Genomic DNA, 20,858 nt, shown 5'->3' with positions numbered 1-20,858 from the left:
AAGAAGGAGAGCATATGGGAAAGAAAGAGACATAGTTCATAGCATTTCCCATACTTCTTTGCGTCGCAAATTTTGATCGTTCATTATTTTTATTAACAATTATTAACAATTAGCTTGTGATAGCTAAAAAATATGATATAAATATTCTTGATTCAATTTTGTCTAAATGTCTTGCAAATACTGCATCGAGAGTTGTTCCTGACCTTGTTGTCGCTTCATTAGGATTATTTACCATTTCCAATCTTAATTTACTTCTAAACATTAATAGACTGCAAGAAGTTTCACTTCTGCCGCGCGTGGTTTTTCACGCGTATGTTTTTTTGGCGTCTCTTTTTTTATTTTTGTCACCAGTAGTTAAAAAATTCGTTGATGAGAAGTAAATTAAAGTGATGAAATACTTACCTTACTTCCTGTGTAAATGAAAATATAATTATGGAAAATAGATATCTAATTTAAATTACATTACAGTCACCCATAGCCGTCAAGTAATATACGTTAAGTAAACGTTCAAATACTTCATTATGATTATTTTTAATGTGTTTTATATATGAGAATACAATATTCCTTCAAACTAGTCGATTACCAAGTTATTTCAACGAAAAAATGATTTCATAAGTTGTGTTCACAAAAATCGATTTCTTGCAAAATCCTGAGGTCGTAGACAAATTTTGAGACCAGATTTGCATTCAGCGTGAAAAAATCTACGGGAAATGATGTATAGCATGTTAAAAAAAATTTTTTCCTCGCTTGGTATTGGAAAAACCACAATTTTCTTGAAATTGTGCAAGTTCAACGAATTTTTCAAAGTTAAAAACGTTCGTACCACAAACTCCATAATTATCCCATATTCTGCAAAGTTTCAGCTTTAATTAAGAAAAAATCATCGCTCTATCTCATTTCTATCGACAGTTCTTTGATTTTGACACAGATTTCAGACACAGGTTTGTCCCGTAGTGCGTCGCACAGTGCGTTGTCAAGGGGACAAAAATAAAAAAGTAAACTTCCGTGTTATTATACAATGTTGTAACTGGAGGGTTGTATGACTAACAATAAGATAAGAAGTGAGATTGGAAGAAATAAAAAGTCGTTCACGATGCCTTGTCACGTTGCGTGCGAGCCAAACATTTCAGTTTATCATCCAAGCAAGCTAGTGCACCAGTGTGATAAAAGTAAAAATTTTGTAATATTTGAAATGGAACGTGTTTTTCAGGGTAAATACTTTTCATTTTTACACTGTTTTGATTCTTATGTTTACTTTTTTAGAGCAGACTTAGTAGCAGAAATTGCAACTTCAATTTTTTTGTAACTTTAATTAAGGTTTAATAAGAACTCCAAAAAACTCCTCCACGATTTTAATGAAAAATACACTGCGCGACAAAAAGATACCACACTATCCAATTTTGTAAATTTTCGCCCGAAGAAACAGAACACCTAAATATCTCCGTTACTTTTCGTTGTACAAAAAAACTTCTTCGGACAAAGTTATACTGTTTGTAGGGCCACATGTAACGGTGTAAGGTAAAAAATTTTCAAGGTCATTTTTTACAAGATTTTAAGGTCACCTTCATTTTTTTTAAATGGAATGAGGTATTTTTTAATACATCAATCGATGCAGCTGGACATTCGTTATTAAAAAGTACTAACGTATGTATGTCGAAAGGTTAGTAGTTCACGAGATATTTCGATTTAAATAACTCTAAAACACCATTACTGTCGTACTAAACAGTTACACAAGTAAGTACACGCTAACGTCTTAGTACGACAGTAATGGTGTTTTAGAGTTATTTAAATCGAAATAGCTCGTGAACTATTCGACATACATAGGTTAGTACTTTTTAAAACGAATGTCCAGCTGCATCGATTGATGTATTAAAAAATACATTGTTCCATTTAAAAAAATATCGATGACCTTGAAATCTTGTAAAAAAAATTACCTTGAAAATTTTTTCCCTTACACCATTACATGTGGCCCTTCAAACAGTGTAACTTTGTCCTAAGAAGCTTTTTTGTACAACGAAAAGTAACGGAGATATTTAGGTGTTCTGTTTCTTCGGACTCACCCTGTATGTATACAGGATGTGGTCGGACGGGTGGTACAACCGAGCAGAGTGTGATACTATACATGTAAAAATAAGTCGCAAAGAAGGAATAACATTTTTTTGTTTGACGCTTCGTTTTCAAGCAGATCCAGTTTGAAAATGCAGCGAATACAAGTGCTACATATTGCATAGGATTCGTCTGACGCGTCTGACCATGATCAACCAATTCTACTTCTTGCATACATATACATGGTGAACATTATAAGACGGATATCTCCAAAAATATTGATTATACGCAAAAATGTTTGAGATGAAAGTTGTTCAGTACCGAGGGGGACATCATGTGGTGGGACTTTTATTTATCCCGGTGGACACTCTAAGGTGAGGTGAAGGTCACCTTGATTTTTTTAAAATAGAAAGACGTACTTTCTGTATCGTGAATCGATTGACTATCGAATTCTGAGTAAAAATGTATTGACCTCCGTATGTCCAAAATCTAATAGTTAACGAGATATTACCGGAACAATTTTCTTTCTTCTTTGGACAATATCTCGTTAACTATTAGATTTAGGACATATGGAGGTCAATACATTTCTACTCAGAATTCGATAGTCAATCGATTCACGATACAGAAAGTAGGTCTTTCCATTTAAAAAAGGAAGTTGACCTTCACCTCACCTTGGAGTGTCTATCGGGATAAATAAAAGTCCCACCACATGACGTACCTCTCGGTACTGAACAACTTTCATCTGAAACATTTTTGCGTATAATCAATATTTTTGAAGATATGCGTCTGTAACGCTTTATAATGTTCATCCAGTACACGCGAACCTGGCGGAACTTTAAACTCGATTTTCTCGGAAACGAGTCGTCAATCGAAAAAATTTTGTTGCTTTTTTTCGACTTATTTTTCCATTTATAATTACTTCTCGTCCGGTTGTATCGATTACTTGTGTCCAACTTCCAAAGAAAACACTTCATATCCATGATAGAGATATACGAGATATCTCGTCCATAGAATTGTTGCTTCGACATCGTGGAAGCGAGATATCTCGGCTGCTGTAGTGAAAGGATTAATCAGATTCATTCGTGTTCTTTAATGTTATTATCGAGCTGAAGTGTTGTTAAGCCCATCGGTGGTAAGCTAATAATTGTCTAATGTCTATCAGCATGAAATTTAATTAAAAATTGATCTAACGAAGATGAACGTGAACTGAAAATGTTTATATTGTCATATTTACGCGAACGAATATCATTCTTCGTCACAAACGCTTCTTCTTCGAACGAAAATTTCGACCAGCATAATTTATAAACGAAAATTTTGCAGGCTAAACTCTCGCAAATCGTGAACCTTAATTTTTCTTATCTTATGTTAGCAGCAGATTTTCCTGAAAGGGCAATGCAAGTGTCGGCACTTTGAGGCGGTCGGTAGTCGTTACGAGGGCATAGTCACGTATGTAAGTAAAGTGGCATCCGACGAGTTTCAAACTCGTTTACTTTGCTCATCGTCGATTTCACATGCATAAGCTCGCGGTCTTCGTACCAGTGACAACCAAGAGTTACACGACGAGCCAAGGCTCTCTTCAGCGTAACGCTGATCTTTCATTTATCAAATCTGTATCCGTAACGTTATATCGTGCGCTATAATCTAGCGGTATCTGCCAGAAAAATTCGTAGCGTTACAGGTTTAAGTTTAAATGATATGTAATATTTAATACCGATACGGATTGCAATATTGCTTCACAGGTCGCGCCTCAACATAGCAATTAATGTCCAAAGCGATTAGAGGAACGTATATTTAAAATCAACATTAATCAACAAACCTACGTCATTTTATGTAGAATGTTATTACTTGTGTGACATTCGCGTTTTCTGGTTCACTATTTTAAAAAACGCTTTCTCTGTAAGGGAACGCTTCCAATATTGTTTAAAATGGGATACAATTTAATGAAGGATAACTGAATATTTGACTGTAAAATACACTCCTCAAAAGAATTGAGGGATCACTTGTGCGAACCCGAAAGTTGGTCCCACTTTACGTGATCACAACTCCGTGAAAAATTGCCGTATCGATATCGTTAAACAATGGTTTGATAGCCTGAAACCTCTAGTTTCAGATGCTCTGTTTCAAATTGTTGCTATGTTGGTTTTTTACAAAGTTATAGCGAGATGAAGACAACATTGACGGTTAACAAAAATTTTGTGCAACTTTTGGAACATCACACGGGGAGCAACAAATTTTTTTGATGAATCGTGTTAATACCATTTGGAAGGGCTATCTTTCATGTGTAAATTGTGTGGTTGTTGAATATTGTGGGATTCCTTTTATTCGAGTTATACAACATTGAAGTAAATATGGGCTTTTTAACTTTAACTGGCTCCAGAAAGCGAAAAAATTATTGTAGAATCTTGTGCAAAAAAGCAATAGAAAGAGCGTTTCTTTCTCTTCAAGGCACTCCTTTTGTTTTTTCAATTTCATTAACATTTCGATATACCAGGTGTTTCTGAAAATATGCTTGGGAAAATGCACAATTTCCATTTTTCCTTTAACTCGCTATATCTCGGCGAGAAATGATCGTAGTACCATGATCCGAACGTCAGATTGAAGCAGAGATTCTGCCGATTCGATTGAGTACCCGATAAATTCGGTGCGACAATTTTTTACCTCGGCAACTGTGTTTGAAGTTAGTGCTTCGCAGAAATTAACGCGCCACGTACAGCGGCTGCCTGACATCTCTGACCAAATTCGATTCAAAATCAAAGAACTTTCGATAGAAATGAGGTAGAGCGATGAAATTTTTTAAAAATTAAAGCTGAAACTTTGCAGAATATGCGCTAATTATGGAGATTGTATTACAAGATTCTACGATAATTTTTTCGCTTTCTGGAGCCAGTTAAAGTTAAAAAACCCATATTTACTTCAATGTTGAATAACTCGAATAAAAAAATCGCACAATATTCAACAACCACACAATTTACACAGGAAAGATAGCCCTTCCAAATGATATTAACGCGATTTATCAAAAAAATTTGTTGCTCCCCGTGTGATGTTCCAAAGTTGCACAAAATTTTTGTTAACCGTCAATGTTGTCTTCATCTCGCTATAACTTTGTAAAAAACCAACATAGCAACAATTTGAAACGGAGCATCTGAAACTAGAGGTTTCAGGCTTTCAAACCATTGTTTAACGATATCGATGTGACAATTTTTCACGGAGTTGTGATCACGTAAAGTGGGACCAATTTTTCGGGTTCGCACAAGTGATCACTTAATTCTTTTGAGGAGTGCATTTTTATCGAGTCAGCCTGAAGAAGTTGTGATTAGAAAAGGATATATCTTTGTAGCTAAAAAGTAAAGACGTGGACATGTTGCTCTCAAAATGAGACCCACAAAAAACTTAAAAAAAAAATAATAAAAAGAAAAACGCCGAGTACATGAAAAAGTCGAGGACGAAAAAGAGTATTATCAAATAAATATTTGGTTATGCCAAGTATTTGACAGGTATAAGGGTATGTACATTAGAAATATACATGTATATGTACATGTAAGTACATCTAAAGGTAGTACTTGCTGCTCATTTCTATTTGACATTTTTTTAAATATTGTAATTGCTATTTTGTTTATTTTCTTCTTTTTTGTGTTATTATCTGACAGAACTCTTTTTCGTCCTCGACTTTTTCATGTACTTGGCGTTTTTTTTTTTACCTTTCTGAAGGTTTTTATGGGGATCTCACTGCTTTTCTCAAAGAGAAATTACATAGGGAATGCCTCCGTTAATTTTTAATATTCTTAAATCATCAGCTGAGTATTTTTCAATCAACCTTTGGCGCTGTACGGCAGAGTTGGGCAAACTCTAGTCACAATTATGATACTAATAACTTCATAAGCTCTACAAAAGTGCCTAATAATTAATGACTAAGTAAATACTTGAGCGTGACTAATGAGTAATGACTACATAAGTATTTGAGCGTAATCACTAATGAATAATGACTAAATTTTCATTAAGGATGAATATTGAATACTGACTATAACGGCACAACTAATGACTAAATACGCAATCAGAATTTCACTATGACTAATGACTAAAAATGGTTATAAGTTATTAGTCACTGCAAATTCCGATATACAGTGTGGACGATTTATCTGAAGACATTGGAATATCTCGAGAACTACGCATCGGATCAAAACAAGTGGGTAATGAAAATTATTCGTCGCGAAGGGGGACATCCAATGATACCAAACTCGACCGCTCCACCGCCACCCCTTGGCGGGGGGGGGGGAATTATTTCAAAATCTTCAATGGGAAATCCTTTATTGTAGCAAATCTTGGTTCTCCATTGATTTGATATTATTATGCAATCGAAAGCAGTTGGAAAAATTCATTGGTTTGTTTATCAATAAATCAAAAACTACTTGTAGTTTTCTCCCACCCTCAGGAGATGGGGGTGGGGGTAAATTATGGTGTTATTGAATAGCATTTTTAAAAATATCAAATACGTCCACTTTTATTTTCTGATCTGATTTGTATTTCTCGAGATATCCCCAATTTTCAACGATTTTTTACCCATTTTGATTTTTGTCCATTACAGCGTCATCTGTGAACAAAAATGCAAAAACTCCTACGCCAAATTTGTGTATTTTTTTGTGGAGAATCCAAATCTGCAATGAAAAATGGGGGTTCGCATTTAAGTTTTTTATCTTCCCCGAGGGGTGGCGGTGGGGGGTCGAGTTTGGTATCATTGGATGTCCCCCTTCGCGACGAACAACTTTCATTACCCACTTGTTTTGATCCGATGCATAGTTCTCGAGATATTTCAATGTCTTCAGATAAATCGTCCACCCTGTAGTTCAAGTATACATATTAATGTATGTTAATCGCACAATAGTCACCGATGACTAAAGATTAATGACTGATCATTTAAACTAACTAATGATTGATCATAACTAATAAGCAATAACTAACGATTACTTAGAGCTGTGACTAACTAGTGCCATCTACAATAGTTATGACTAACTAATCAAAAAGTTTTAACTAATGACTATTTTGCTATGGCTAACAATCACAATCAGACTATTATAGTCATTTTTAATTATTAGTTGATTTCTGCCCTACTCTGCTGTACGGTTAGTTTCTTACCCGAATGAAGTCGAAAGTTTTGGTGAGCATGACAATACAGCAAGCCTTCTCCTGCCAGACCATCCGCCAAAATTCCGTGACGGTGTTCTCGGTGGGTCCCTGAGTGACAATGTACGCATTCGGTTGCAATATACTCTGAAACGCAAAGTTCATATTGATCGAACGTCGGCATGGCATTAAAATAAACTCCTACACTATTTTCGGAGGCGCGACTATAGATTATTCAAATTCATCGGCTGTGGTATCGCGCTCGAACTCTGATATTACCGTCAACCATGATCTTGATCCTCCGCGTATATATATAATCCCGGCAGAATTCCAAATTAGTTTATTTGCGTTTGTTTCGCCTATCTCATGAATCTCGTTCGCGTGATCATTAATTCGGACGTCTCATTGCTCTCGTTTACTATTCCACGGAGCCGAGAAGAAAATTGGAAACGCAGGAAATATGAACAAGTCGATTCGATACTCACGTCGACGTAACATGCGTTTACGTAATCGGAGTCAGGCTCGCCTTCTATCGTGTCCAATACTACTCTGTTGTAGTCGTCTGCATTAACAAAAGTAAGTACATATTGAATAATAATGTTCAAGATACAATTTTCCTTGACCTTCAATTTCAAGGTCAAATTTTTTTTTATCCCCATGATGCGTAGAATACAATGCAATCAAGAATTTGTGCTTGAAATTCAAGGTCAAGGACAATTCTGCGGCAACGTTTGTTACAGATCTTCATCGATCCGAAGATGTAGAATACGCCTATGACAGCCAAGACCAAACGTTTCTTTACACTCTGTACAGTGGGTAAATAAATATTGGCCCACTTTTTCTATAATATTTTCGTTAGGAAATAAATATCGAAATAATCCTGAAGTGTGATGAAAGACCCCGAAAATTCAAAATAGCCCAGTTTCCATTAATGGTTGTACGTTTTTGTTACGTCATTACTTTCGAGTATAGGGTAAATAATACCTATTACTGCGGGTGTACGTTTTACTGCAGTATCTTTTCCCAATGAGATTAAAACACGTAAAAATCAATATTTTGCCCTCAAGTGAAAACATTATTTCGCCAAGACTCATTTTGAAGATTACATAAAGGACATAAAATGACATTTCTTGAAAAAATGTTTCCGACAAAAGTTTCTTGTTTTTTTCGCATAGAATCCGAATGCGTAATAAAAAATACCATGTTCCATTTGAAAAATGTAACTTCCGGTCTCAATCACCTATTTCCGGCCGAAACCGGAAGTTAAAAATATCACCATTTGATACAGCGCATCTGATTTATAAAAGCAACACTTTGAATGTTTGAGAATAACCTATTTTCTAGATTATAAATGGGTGGTAGGGGTGGTCTGAGACACCCTGTATATGTATAATATAACCTCACATAAAACTATATACTACTTATGTGATGTTATGCGTTGCGTTTAAAAAGAAATAATTGATCAAGAAGAGACTTAATATCCTCATAAGAAACACTGCACTGTATATTATACCATTATAATGACGTAATTTTATTTGTTTTTCAATATTTAACTATGTTCCACCAATCCGACCATCTTGAAACTTTTTTATATGTTAGATAAGCAACAGAACATTGTTCTTGAATTTTTTGGAAGTGGTCACTCGAAGGGTTGCTTGCAATTCCCACCCCTAAAAAATTAAATTATTTTTTTCTACCCTTAATAATTTGATCACGATGGTGAAAAATATGTATGATATGAAGGAGGTAAGTTCGAGTATTTTCGTTTCTTTTTATTTGAATATCTTAATTAACAACTGAGAAAAAAAAATGATACAGTTAAGGGTATTTACCCTCATATCATCCTTATACGAAGGGTTAGCGACTTAAAATTTTAGGGGGTTATCTTTCAACCTAAAACTATTGTTTTCCACACAATATCAATAAAAATTGTGGGTGGGGCCGCTGGACCAATCTTAGTCTGCTAGGTACAAGTCATTGAGAATGTATTCTCGTTTGCGAAATAAACAAAATTGTCAATCATTCACATATTTTGATAATCTCAGGATTTGAAAAAATATTCTTCATAAAAGGTAAAGATAAGACTATCTTTCACCTATCTCGATCACCAAAGGACTGCTGTTCACATGATGGTACATTCTTTATATTGCTTTACATTGCATAGGGCATACAGGAAAATTTTATCATTATTTAGACACCTACTTCAATACAGTAAAAATATAAACAGAAACGTACAAAGTGTTATCAATTTTATTTTTTAATATTTTCTTATGTTCTATTAGATGTTGAGGGCCACCAATTTTTGTTGAAATGAAATGCTTTCACATATTATTATTTCATGATAAATTAGGGATGATATTGAAGTGAAGCATGATACCGCAGTAATCGGTACCACCATTCTGAATAAGCCCTGAGTAGGTTAAGATTAATTATACCGAATTGAAAGAACTCGAAAAACAAGCTATCTGGAGCGGTGTTTGCGCGGACACTTTCACCGGATGCGGAGGAACCGTATCAGCGTAGGGATAACGATATTTTCATCCGGGGTGTGGGAAAGGCAAGCGTTCGTGTCGGCCTCGACACTTGCCACACCGTGCAACTTTCGTCTTGCTCTTGTGACGGTAACACGCGCGTGAATATAACCACATTTTCTAATTAGACTCGTCGTCCAGCCGGAATTTTTTTCAGCCGACGGATAATTAAAAGCGGCCGTCGCCTTGCTTGTCAACGTTCTCTGCACAGCGTGAAACGGTAATTCCATTCGCACCTTAATTATTTATGACACTACCATTGTCGATAAACGAAGAGAAATACCTGGCGTTATTGGAAGCGGATTTACACACACAATGAAAAATACTAAGCTCTTGATTTACCTTAATGATCTTTTCTAAAGATAAGTTTTATGTTCGTATGCACCTGATATCCTATGGTCAGACTATGGATTTTATGCATTTACGATATAAATAAGCAGATCGAATACAAATTATTCAATTCATAGAGTAGGAAATGTCGGAGATGCCCATCTTTGTTCATTTGGTGCTCCGTACTTTTTGAACAATAAATCACTTCACTGTTGATACAGAACGTAAAAGTGCACTATCCCGTAACTGAGGGAAACAATAGCTAACGAATGACGTATAACATATAGCTGATAGACAATTATTATGGGGCGTATTCAGAGTCGCCAGATGAGGGGAATATACTCGAATTGTGTGTGAAGAAGGTACTCTCTATTTACCAGTACCCGATTGTTCACGTGGCATTGCATACAAGCACGTGGCGTGCCGGCCAACGCCATCTCGGCTCGGGTGTATCGGTGTGAACCACTACTAATCTAATTGCAAAACTTCTTTATTTTTCATTACTTTTTATGCGACTTTCACCAACTTATTTCTGGCATTTTTTCTGATTAAAATGACACCAAAAAGATACAATTTGGCCCATATTTACTGTACATGTGAAGCATAACTGAATTACTTCATACCGTCAATTAAACCACTAAATACAATTGAAATTATATCGTGTTTAGTGTCATTTTGATCAGAGAAATGCCACAAATAAGTTGGTGAAAGTCCCATAAAAAAATAATGACAAATAAAGAAGTTTTGTCATTGGATTAGTAGTGGTTCACACCGATATACCCGAGCCGAGATCAGATTACATGGCATTATTACACTGTTGGGAGACCGCGCTGTGTTGCCCCTCAGTGGAGTGGGTAGGCAAATGAGAATTTTCATGGAGACTCTCAGGGATAAAGATCGCGACTTTATTGTATTATTAAAATGATATTTAAGCTTCGTTTTGGTACACACAATTATTAAAAATCCTATTAACACTTTATCTACCGGAGCCTACCAATAATTGTGCTGGAACAAAAGGAAGCTTAAGAATCTTCTTTTACATCATCCCAAACAAAATTATTAGATTACGTTATCGAGGGCTCGTTGTACGATTGAAGTAGCCATGGGCCATAAACTTTCAAAAATTATGTAACAATCACCGAGTTAGATAATTTGTTAAATCCTTTAAATATTTCCACTGTGTTTAAATATGTCATCTGCTCGTTTTTATCGTAAACGCATAAAATCCATAGTCTGCCCATAGAATTAAAAGGACTGTTCTATTGTTCTCAACTGATTCAAATTGAGGAAAAGAAAATCTTTTTTTATTTTATACTATAAAAATTGTCAGTCTTTTCATGGTGTCGCAGCACATAAAGATAATGGTCACCATTTACTTACAAGGAATACATCTTTGATTCTGATTTTTCTCTTTGTTGGCTGGCTTCGTGGCGTGTCTGCATGAGTGCGCTTCCACCTTGGTCGCTATCTGCAAATGGAAAAAGCGAATCTTGAGAACATGATAAAGAATGTCTGTAGACTGTATTTTTCTTTTACGGAATAATTTCATCAAATTATCGTTGGTGATAGAATTCATAATGCCATTTTGCACGACGTGGAGATACAGCTGTTACGTTCTAACTTTGATGTTTGTCGAGAACCAAAGTAACCAGCCCGTTGCTTGTTAACGAAGCATTGTTCCTTGACGAGAACTTGTCTAATGAATGCCAAAATCAGTTCTGTTCTATTCGATTTCGCCAAGGCCCTTTGCTTGGCACCCTTACCAACAATTTCTTGACTGTAGAATTGGTATTCACTTCTGATTCTTCCTGTACAATTGTTGCGCTAATTGTTAACGAGACCTGTCAACAGTGTCTTCGAGTGCTTTGTAGCCTAGAGGAAAAGAAACGAATACTAAAGTTTGCCAACTTTCGTGATTCTTCTGAAACAAACTGCGAATTTTCTAAGTTTGATTTTGTCGATGGCCGCACATTTTGTTCGTTGACCTCATTTTTCTCTGAATTTTTCTTGGTACACTTCATAAGTATAATTCACGTGAGCGTAACAGCGGCCATCAAAGTGCTAAGAAATACTAGAACGTTTACTCTGAAGGGAGAGCGAGGGAGAGGGAGAGGGAGAGAGAGATCAAAAGTGCTAAACATTCTTAGGTGTGTATTCTAATAGCTACAATATGCCCGGTTTTCTTCACAATATTCAATTCAAGAGGATAAGAGAAATTACGGAAAAACCTGATTTTCTTTGTCATTTCATTGCTACCCCGTACGTCGACATATGGGGTTGAAATTAGGAACAAAGTTCTTTGGATAAGCTATCGAATGGCCTATTGCAAATTCAATTTGGTTTAGAGGCACACGGAGTTGGGCAGTATTTAAATACTTCTCGCCTCTATGGTGATATGGAGTAACGAATAAACCATTAACCAACCATTAAAATTATTTAAATACCGATTGGAATAAAAGATACATAATTTCTATTCGTTATTCGACTTTTATTTAAATAATTTTGTATTCACCGAGAATGTATTCGATGAATACAAGATTATTTAAATAAAAGTCGAATAAAAGATACTTTTGTATTCGAACCTTTATTCGTTATTCGAAATTTGTATTTAAATACAATTTAAAGACAATGTATTTAAATACAATTGTATTTAAATACAATTTTTGCCCAACTATAATAGTATTTACTTACAGTCATTTAATTGGTAGTTTTACCTGGAAAGTTATCCGGGAGTTTTAAAAATGTGTAATTTTATAGATTTCGATGTGCTCTTTCCGAATTTCAACTTTGCCACCTCGTACCTTCGCCGCTCGCGCGGCCATATTGGAAAAATGGCGCCTAGTAGTAGTTTTTTGACAGTATCTCCTTTCCGACTCATTTTACGATAAAAACATTTATATACAAAATTAAACTAGAGAAAATTTCCTACAATTTATGTAGTAACAAGTTTTTTGTAAAATCAATAGTTTTGGCGTACGAGGGCCGCAAACTATTATTAATCTACACCAACACGTGTTTTTCGTATACATATGTATTTACGAAAAATATTTTACAGTGCGTAAAGACAAAATAAATAATTAAATTACACATGGAAACATTTTTAAAAATGTTAATGTCTCATTTTAAACATGGAGAAATTTTCAAAATGTACATAATTCAATACATATACAAGTTGTCCTGCTGAAATGAGATCAGCAGGATATCTCGGAAGATTTCGTCGTTATTAAAAAAGTGTTCCTACAAAAGTTGTTTGGTATGATGGGCTACATAATAAAAAATTTTAAAAAATTTTTTTGATTTTTGCTTTTTTTGCGTTAAATTTTGGAATTGTGCATTGCATGTGAATTAGGCCTACTGGGGACACCACGATAAAAAAACGCGCCGCTTACTCTACCTCAAGGTGGTAAAATGAAATGAGTTTTTTAGCCGAAACGCGCATGTCGAAGTACACTTTGTGGCGCTTGTACGCCAAAACTATTGATTTTACAACAAAAATTGTTATTACATAAACTGTAGGAAGTTTTCTCGAGTTTAATTTTGTATATAAATGTTTCTATCATAAAATGAGTCGGAAAGGAGATATTGTCAAAAAACTGCGATTAGGCGCCATTTTTCCAATATGGCGGCGCGAGCGGCAAAGATACGAGGTGGCAAAGTTGAAATTCGGAAAGAGCACATCGAAATCTATAACATTACCCATTTTCAAAACTCCCGGAAAAATTTCCAGGTAACCTCTTTTTTTCGAACCAAATGACTACCAAATGTACTAAACACTGGGGGCACCTTTGGCCTTCTTATTCAGCTCTCGAATAAGGGAACTGACTATAGAGCAGTGTTACCCAACGTGGGGTTCATGCCCCACAAGGGGCAATTCGAAAATGGACTCGTCCAGAGTTTAAGTTAATCGTACGGCGACTCTCAGTCGCTACTCCAGCTGTGTAAACGTCCAAATCAACTCACTCAAATGTGCAAGAAAACTATTGTTACCGTTTCCATCTTCATATTTAGCAGAATGTGGATTTAGTGCCATAAATGATTTGCTCCTAAAAGGAAGAAATCGGCTCGATATAACACAACGGGGAGAGTTGAGACTGAAGCTAACTAAATTGGAATCTAACATATCTTTTTGCAGCAAGCATCAAGCGAAAGGATCTCACTAAATGTAAATAATAAATAATTACTAATAATTATAAAATGATACAGAAAAATCTTTGATCAAAATTAAAGAAAATTTAGTTACTGTGTCTCCTCAACAAATTCCGAGTGATTTCTTCCTAAAACCTATCATTTAAGTTTCTTCAGTGAACAATCCAAATTTTTAATATCAAAAATTATGTATAGGTATGTTACATAGGGGGCATAACAATTGAAGTATGCCGAACTTCGCGGGGTCGTAAATCCCATTTCGTTTGCTCGCGACGTTACTCGGGGCTTTGACGGTGTTATAGGAGTAACACCGACTATTTGAAATAAGTTCGACTCTTTGGAAGTTAACACACTTTAATATATATATTTAAAACCTTAGCAAGTTACAATAAAAGGTGAGGTCCGAGGTAAAGGTGAAGTTGCTTTCGGTTCGAGCGATTTTCGTGATCTGCTTTTCGGTGTCGTGTCGCACAGTGTGCAATATCGCCCGAAACGCGGACAAAATGCAAGCGAATGCTATTTTTCAAAGTAACAAATATTGTTTATATGAGTTGTAAATCATAAAAGTTAATGAAAAAACCGATTATAACATTATAGAATCATAGTTGTATGTCGATTTTTATTAGGTCAAATGATTTGAAAGATAATGAGAACATATTGTACCTGTCTCGAATGTGTATGCTGGGATGAGTTCTGTTTATTGAAAATGGTACTTCTGTGATTAAATAATGAGATTATAACGTTAGTATGACATTCCTGATTCAGTATAAGAGCGTGCAGAGCTTAAACATTACGATTTTGAATAGAATAGTCACATTGACCAAATCTTAGTTTCATTTAATAAGTGAGAAAACGCTGGTGCGGTGCTAGTGTGCAAAGACCTTTAATGTTTCTATTCGCCATATTTCCGCTTTCACGAAACCGAGGTTCCGACTGCGACTAAAAGCGAAGTTCGAATTGGAGTCTCTCAATTAATAACGAATCAGAGCAAAGGATCTCGAGCTGGTGTGCTCTGATCAGTTGACTACGAAAGCCCCTGGTGCTTGATTGGCTACCAGCGTACGGGCTAATTGCATACAGTATGCTACCGATAAAGAGAAAACACGCGTCCCTACATAATTACTAGTAATTACTCGTTAGAGTACCTAAAACTAATATTACGTATACGCATGCCTCCGGTTGTATGTGTAACGATGCTTACCGAATACGAAATTAACGTGTCCGCTGCCATTTGTTCGCGCGACAGTCTTCATAATTGCAATGTGTTATCTCTACAATACGAGTTTTGTGCAGCTATGACAAAGATGTATTGAAACATGAAAGAGGAAACTTATTTTCATCTACCTTCAATTTCTTAGAGTTGACTTACATGGAGAGGTCACATACGATCGGGGACAATATTAAGTGGACACACTTAAAAATCGGATAACTTTTTAAAAATTAGTCCAAGGAGCCTGAATTTTTTAGTGATGTTAGACCGAGTAGTTTGCTAGAGAACGAGTAAACAAACATTTGTTTAGATTGCAATTAGTAGGAACCGTACAAACTTAAAAAAATGATGTTTTTCCAACTTTTTTGTCTGAACCTGTAACGATAATATAAAAAATGTGTTTTGTAGATTTCGGTAACTTATATGCATACTGAAAGTTTTATCAAAATCGGTCAACATTGCAATGAGATACATATACGTTTGAAGATAAGAGCTTAAGGGTGAAAGTCGCAGATTTTCAGCCTTGTCAAGGCAATTCGCCCTTACGTAATCATCTTTAAACGTTTGTAGCTCATTGCAACATTAACCGATTTCGATGAAATTTTCTATGCAATTCTTATAGAGTTTTTTGCGCTGATTCCGAATCTGTCCTTAATTTTTCTCCTAGACACATAGTTTTTGAGAAATTTGAGTTTGAAAAAATGACATATTTTTCAACTTTGAACAAATATTGTGATGTTATTATAAAAGATATTGAATTGATCTTTACAGCAAAAGATTCCTTAGACTTTCCCGAATACAGTGATATCCAATATTAATACATCATTGTTTAAACATGTTTAAACGATCATTAAAGACGGAGAGACACCACTTTTGCATCAATTTTGAGGATATTTTTCAATTTATCCCCAAAAATAAGGGTCCAGCGGAAAATCGAACTATACCACGCGATAGAGCATACTTTTATCTTGAGAAACCACCATTTTAAGTTTGCATGGTCGACGTTCTTTTCGAACCAGAAAGTAAAATATCTTCGCTCCAGATAAGTTGCCGCCAGTGGCGCTCACCACTAGAATGGGCGTTCGCCAAGATATTTTATTTTCTGGTTCGGGGTAAAAACGTCGACGTTTCAAACTTCACACAAAGGGGGGTTTCTTAAGATAAAAGTCTGCTCTATCGCGTGGTATAGTTCGATTTTCCGCTAGACCCTTATTTTTGTCAAAAATTGGTGCAAAAGTGGTGTCTCTCCGTCTTTAATGATCGTTTAAACATGTTTAAACAATTATAATTATTAATATTGGATATCATTGTATTCGGGAAAGTCTAAGGAATCTTTTGCTGTAAAGATCAATTCAATATCTTTTATAATAACATCACAATATTTGTTCAAAGTTGAAAAATATGTCATTTTTTGAAACTCAAATTTCTCAAATACTGTGCGTCTAGGAGAAAAATTAAGGACAGATTCGGAATCAGCGCAAAAAACTCTATAATAATTGCATAGTGAGAATCGAAATCCCAAAAACAAGTTGAAATTTGTTGGATCGTGTTATCGTTACAGGTTCAGATAAAGAAGTTGAAAAAACAACAGTTCTAACATTTTATACGATTTCTACCAATTGCAATCTAAACAAATTTTTGTTTATTCATTCTCTAGCAAACTAGTCGGTCTAACATCTTCAATTTTAAACAAGTTATGCGATTTTTAATAGTGGCCACTTAGTATTGTCCCCGACTGTATCTGTGGTGTTGGCCTATTTTAACACATTACCGACCGGTGATTATTGTATAATTTTAGAAAATGGAAGTTGCGTTATGTACGGGCGTTTTTCGGAAAAACCAGTACATAACGCATATCATCCAAATGGATTCGAAGTTGCAAACATTTTCAGAGAGGGTGGGAAAAGAAGTTGAGCTCGTTTCTAGTATGATTAGAGAGACGTTGAAGAAATAGTGGATGCAAGTAGACAAATAAAGGATAACTCTCTAGTGATTAAATACTTAACGGAGGTATAGTGTGAATATCGAGTTCTTAAGAGCTTTTTCATGTTCGCTCGAGGATAATTGGAGGGGATCTAGTCACCGCATATGCGCCTAATCGTCTGATGAATTTTCGTAACGTCTAACGTGTCTGTACGCAGTTAACACTAGGTTCACGAATCACTAAAACTGACTATATTACATTACTTTACAAAAATAATGAGAATGTGTCGATGCAAATTTTTATCCACGTCTAACCAACGAAATAGATTTGTTAAATAATTTCTTATCGATGCATCTATACAATCTGAAAATCTTCCTAAATTAAAAATATTAAAACGCGTCATTTTCACCCGTCCCGTAAATCTTTTGTTAAAAACCGTGTGAAAATAAATAAAACCTGTAAAATACGTTAAAAACCCGTGTAAAAGCTGCTCGCGTATAAACTAGCGAAGTCAGCGGAAAAGATTTACGCTTTGCATTCAATCTAATGAACTTGTTAGTAATAAAATCGAATTTTCGTTAGATAACGTTTTATGAAACATCGTTAAGGATTAAGCAAGTCCTTGCTCCATTTTCGGAGAAAACACCCCCTGGTTGAACCTTGTTATTGCAAACCAGTGACTCGAATTTGCATGAGTATCTACAATCTAATTATAATTATCGGATGGTAAAACCAGCACTAGAGAATGTAAATGAAGTATTGAGAGGTTAGAGCTTAGTGCTTCATTATACTTCGTTTATTTTCTTCGTGTTACACGTTACTGGCGTTGGTGTCTTTACATAGTTTGTAAATAAATGACTAACTTCCAGTGCGAGAATTATAGTACATGAAAACGGCGAATTAATTTTGATATAGGAGTATTTTTTGCGAATAATTATGCGCACGTTTGCTTCGCAACGGAAATAATTGCCTAATACCTGGTTGATTGGGTATTCCTAGGATCTGGGATACAATAAAAGATCGTTACTATTGATAGCAATAATGGAAGTGGCATGGCGCAATAATTTCGGACTACTGATCGCACGATAAAACCTTGTTAGCACGATTGCTATGCGAGCAGAAAAAGCTTTTAATTAATGAAAGGGTCTTTCGTGTTTGCGATACGATACGATCGTTAATTAGATACGAGCATTTTTCTTGAATCGAGAATAGCGATAAAAACAGAATGATAAGCGTCATTCCCGAATCACGATTAGCTGGAATAAAAGTTCTTCGCCCTATGAGAAATCACGCTACGTTTTATGAATAATATATTATCTTTTTTTAATATAATTGCATAATTTAATATAATTCAGTAGTTCAATAGTTATGCGTGTTTAAAGTTCAGCGAATTTCACCGTTCTCTTGCTTTCACAAAGTGAATCGTTATATGTATGTAATTATTAATTATTGTATATATAGCAATTAAACAAACTTATGTTTCTTCTATACTGCATTTTTCAGAATGACTCATTCTTTTGGTGGAAATATATTCGGCAGTCTTAAACTTGTTATAAAATATATGTTTTTATTGTTATTATTCCGTATTTATCTATGGGACTTCCACAAACTTATTTCTGGCATTTTTCTGATTAAAATGACACTAAACACGATATAATTTCAATTGTATTTAGTGGTTTAATTGACGATATGGAATAACTAAGTTATGCTTCACATGTACAGTAAATATGGGCCAAATTGTATCTTGTTTGGTGCCATTTTAATCAGAAAAATGCCACAAATAAGTTGACGAATCTCCCACAAAAAAATAATGAGAAATAAAGAAGTTTTGTAATTGGATTAGTAATGGTTCACACCGATGCTGTCCTTTTCTACGTTCAGCTTCCTTTGTACTTTCGGCGCGGTAGACGCAGTTATAAAAAAATAATGTTATTGTTATAAAAAAATAACGTAATCTAATAATTTTGTTTGGGATTATGTAAAAGAAGATTTTTAAGCTTCCTTTTGTTCCAGCACAATTATTGGTAGGCTCCGGTAGATAAAGTGTTAATAGGATTTTTAATAATTGTGTGTACCAAAACGAAGCTTAAATATCATTTTAATAATACAGTAAAGTCGCGATCTTTATCCCTGAGAGTCTCCATGAAAATTCTCCTTTGCCTACCCACTCCACTGAGGGGCAACACAGCTCGGTCTCCCAACAGTGTAATAATGCCATGTAATCTGATCTCGGGTCGGGTATGTCGGTGTGAACCACTACTAATCCAATGACAAAACTTCTTTATTTGTCATTATTTTTTTATGGGACTTTCACTAACTTATTTGTGGCATTTCTCTGATCAAAATGATACTAAACACGATATAATTTCAATTGTATTTAGTGGTTTAATTGACGGTATGGAGTAATTCAGTTATGCTTCACATGTACAGTAAATATGGTCCAAATTGTATCTTGTTTGGTGTCATTTTAATCAGAAAAATGCCACAAATAAGTTGGTGAATCTCCCACAAAAAAATAATGAGAAATAAAGAAGTTTTGTAATTGGATTAGTAGTGGTTCACACCGATGCTGTCCTTTTCTACGTTCAGCTTCCTTTGTACTTTCGGCGCGGTAGACGCAGTTATAAAAAAATAATGTTCCTCTGCACGATTTTTCTCCCTGTTCGGAACTGGCGATGGGAAACAAATCGCGACTTAAATGTATTACTTGTGTCCGGACGATAAGAACCGATCTGTTACATTCAGGCGAGCGTTTCAGCAGGCTTACGTATCGAGCCGGCCGGGAATTCGACGGGTTAATCAAAATATCGCTAATACCCTATCAAGAATTCCCAAACACTCGAATTACGTTCAATTTGCGTGCGACAGCACACGGACGCGGTCCCCGTTCATATGTCAAACGCCGAAATCGGTCGGGTCTGTTTAATTTATATCAATCACATTCGGCGAACACTCGTTCCCGTCGACGGGAATAATCGTTAAATTCCCCAGCCGGCCCGGTAAACATCTCTCAGCGACCAATTTCCGCTCGCGGAATCACCCGGGGATCGTAGCGCGCGTCGCTGATTCAATTTCGGCCAGCGTAAAGTTGCACCGGCAACAATGTACCCGACTGGGCTTCCTTATCAGCTCGATTTGATTCGACGCGGCCTCCGATATCGCGAGGAGTTTTACAATGCGACAACGTCATCGGCGAAAAAAAGACTGGCCCGTGCCGTTGTTTCACGATGATTGGGACTTCATTACGCACGGGTCCCGCCTCCAAATCTACGGATTGTGTCGCGTGCTCGTTGATACTTCCTCGCCCATCCCGCATGATTGGCCTGTAACCGATAATTGGTCCGTAGTTTATTTTCATCTTCGACATCCTTTCGCCGACGCAAATCGAACGACATCGAGGACAACTGCTCTCTGCGAAACCGTGTGTGCTTATTGCTGATTGTTCCGTCGCGAACGAACCGTCACATAAAAGACCCACCAAGTGCGCTTGGTGTCTAAAATGGCCTACTTTTGCGTTTTCGAGGCGTAATTTTTATTATTCGGCAGCATGTAG

At 35.8% G+C, this 20,858-nt stretch overlaps 1 protein-coding gene across 1 annotated transcript in view; it reads right to left on the bottom strand.

Moving 5' to 3' along the window:
- The window catches only part of Ptp36e (protein tyrosine phosphatase 36E), a 476,599-nt gene that overhangs the window by 21,139 nt on the left and 434,602 nt on the right, over positions 1-20,858 (bottom strand). The window contains exons 4-6 of the mRNA XM_076428189.1: positions 11,406-11,493; positions 7,650-7,726; positions 7,177-7,311 (exon numbers count right to left, since the gene is read on the bottom strand). Of these exons, the coding sequence (XP_076284304.1) occupies positions 7,177-7,311; positions 7,650-7,726; positions 11,406-11,493 (300 nt within the window). The remainder of the gene's footprint in view (positions 1-7,176; positions 7,312-7,649; positions 7,727-11,405; positions 11,494-20,858) is intronic.

The sequence above is a fragment of the Lasioglossum baleicum genome, chromosome 7 (genome assembly GCF_051020765.1).
Source record: "Lasioglossum baleicum chromosome 7, iyLasBale1, whole genome shotgun sequence".
Classification (NCBI taxonomy): domain Eukaryota; kingdom Metazoa; phylum Arthropoda; class Insecta; order Hymenoptera; family Halictidae; genus Lasioglossum; species Lasioglossum baleicum.
This window is presented reverse-complemented; position numbering and strand designations above follow the sequence as displayed.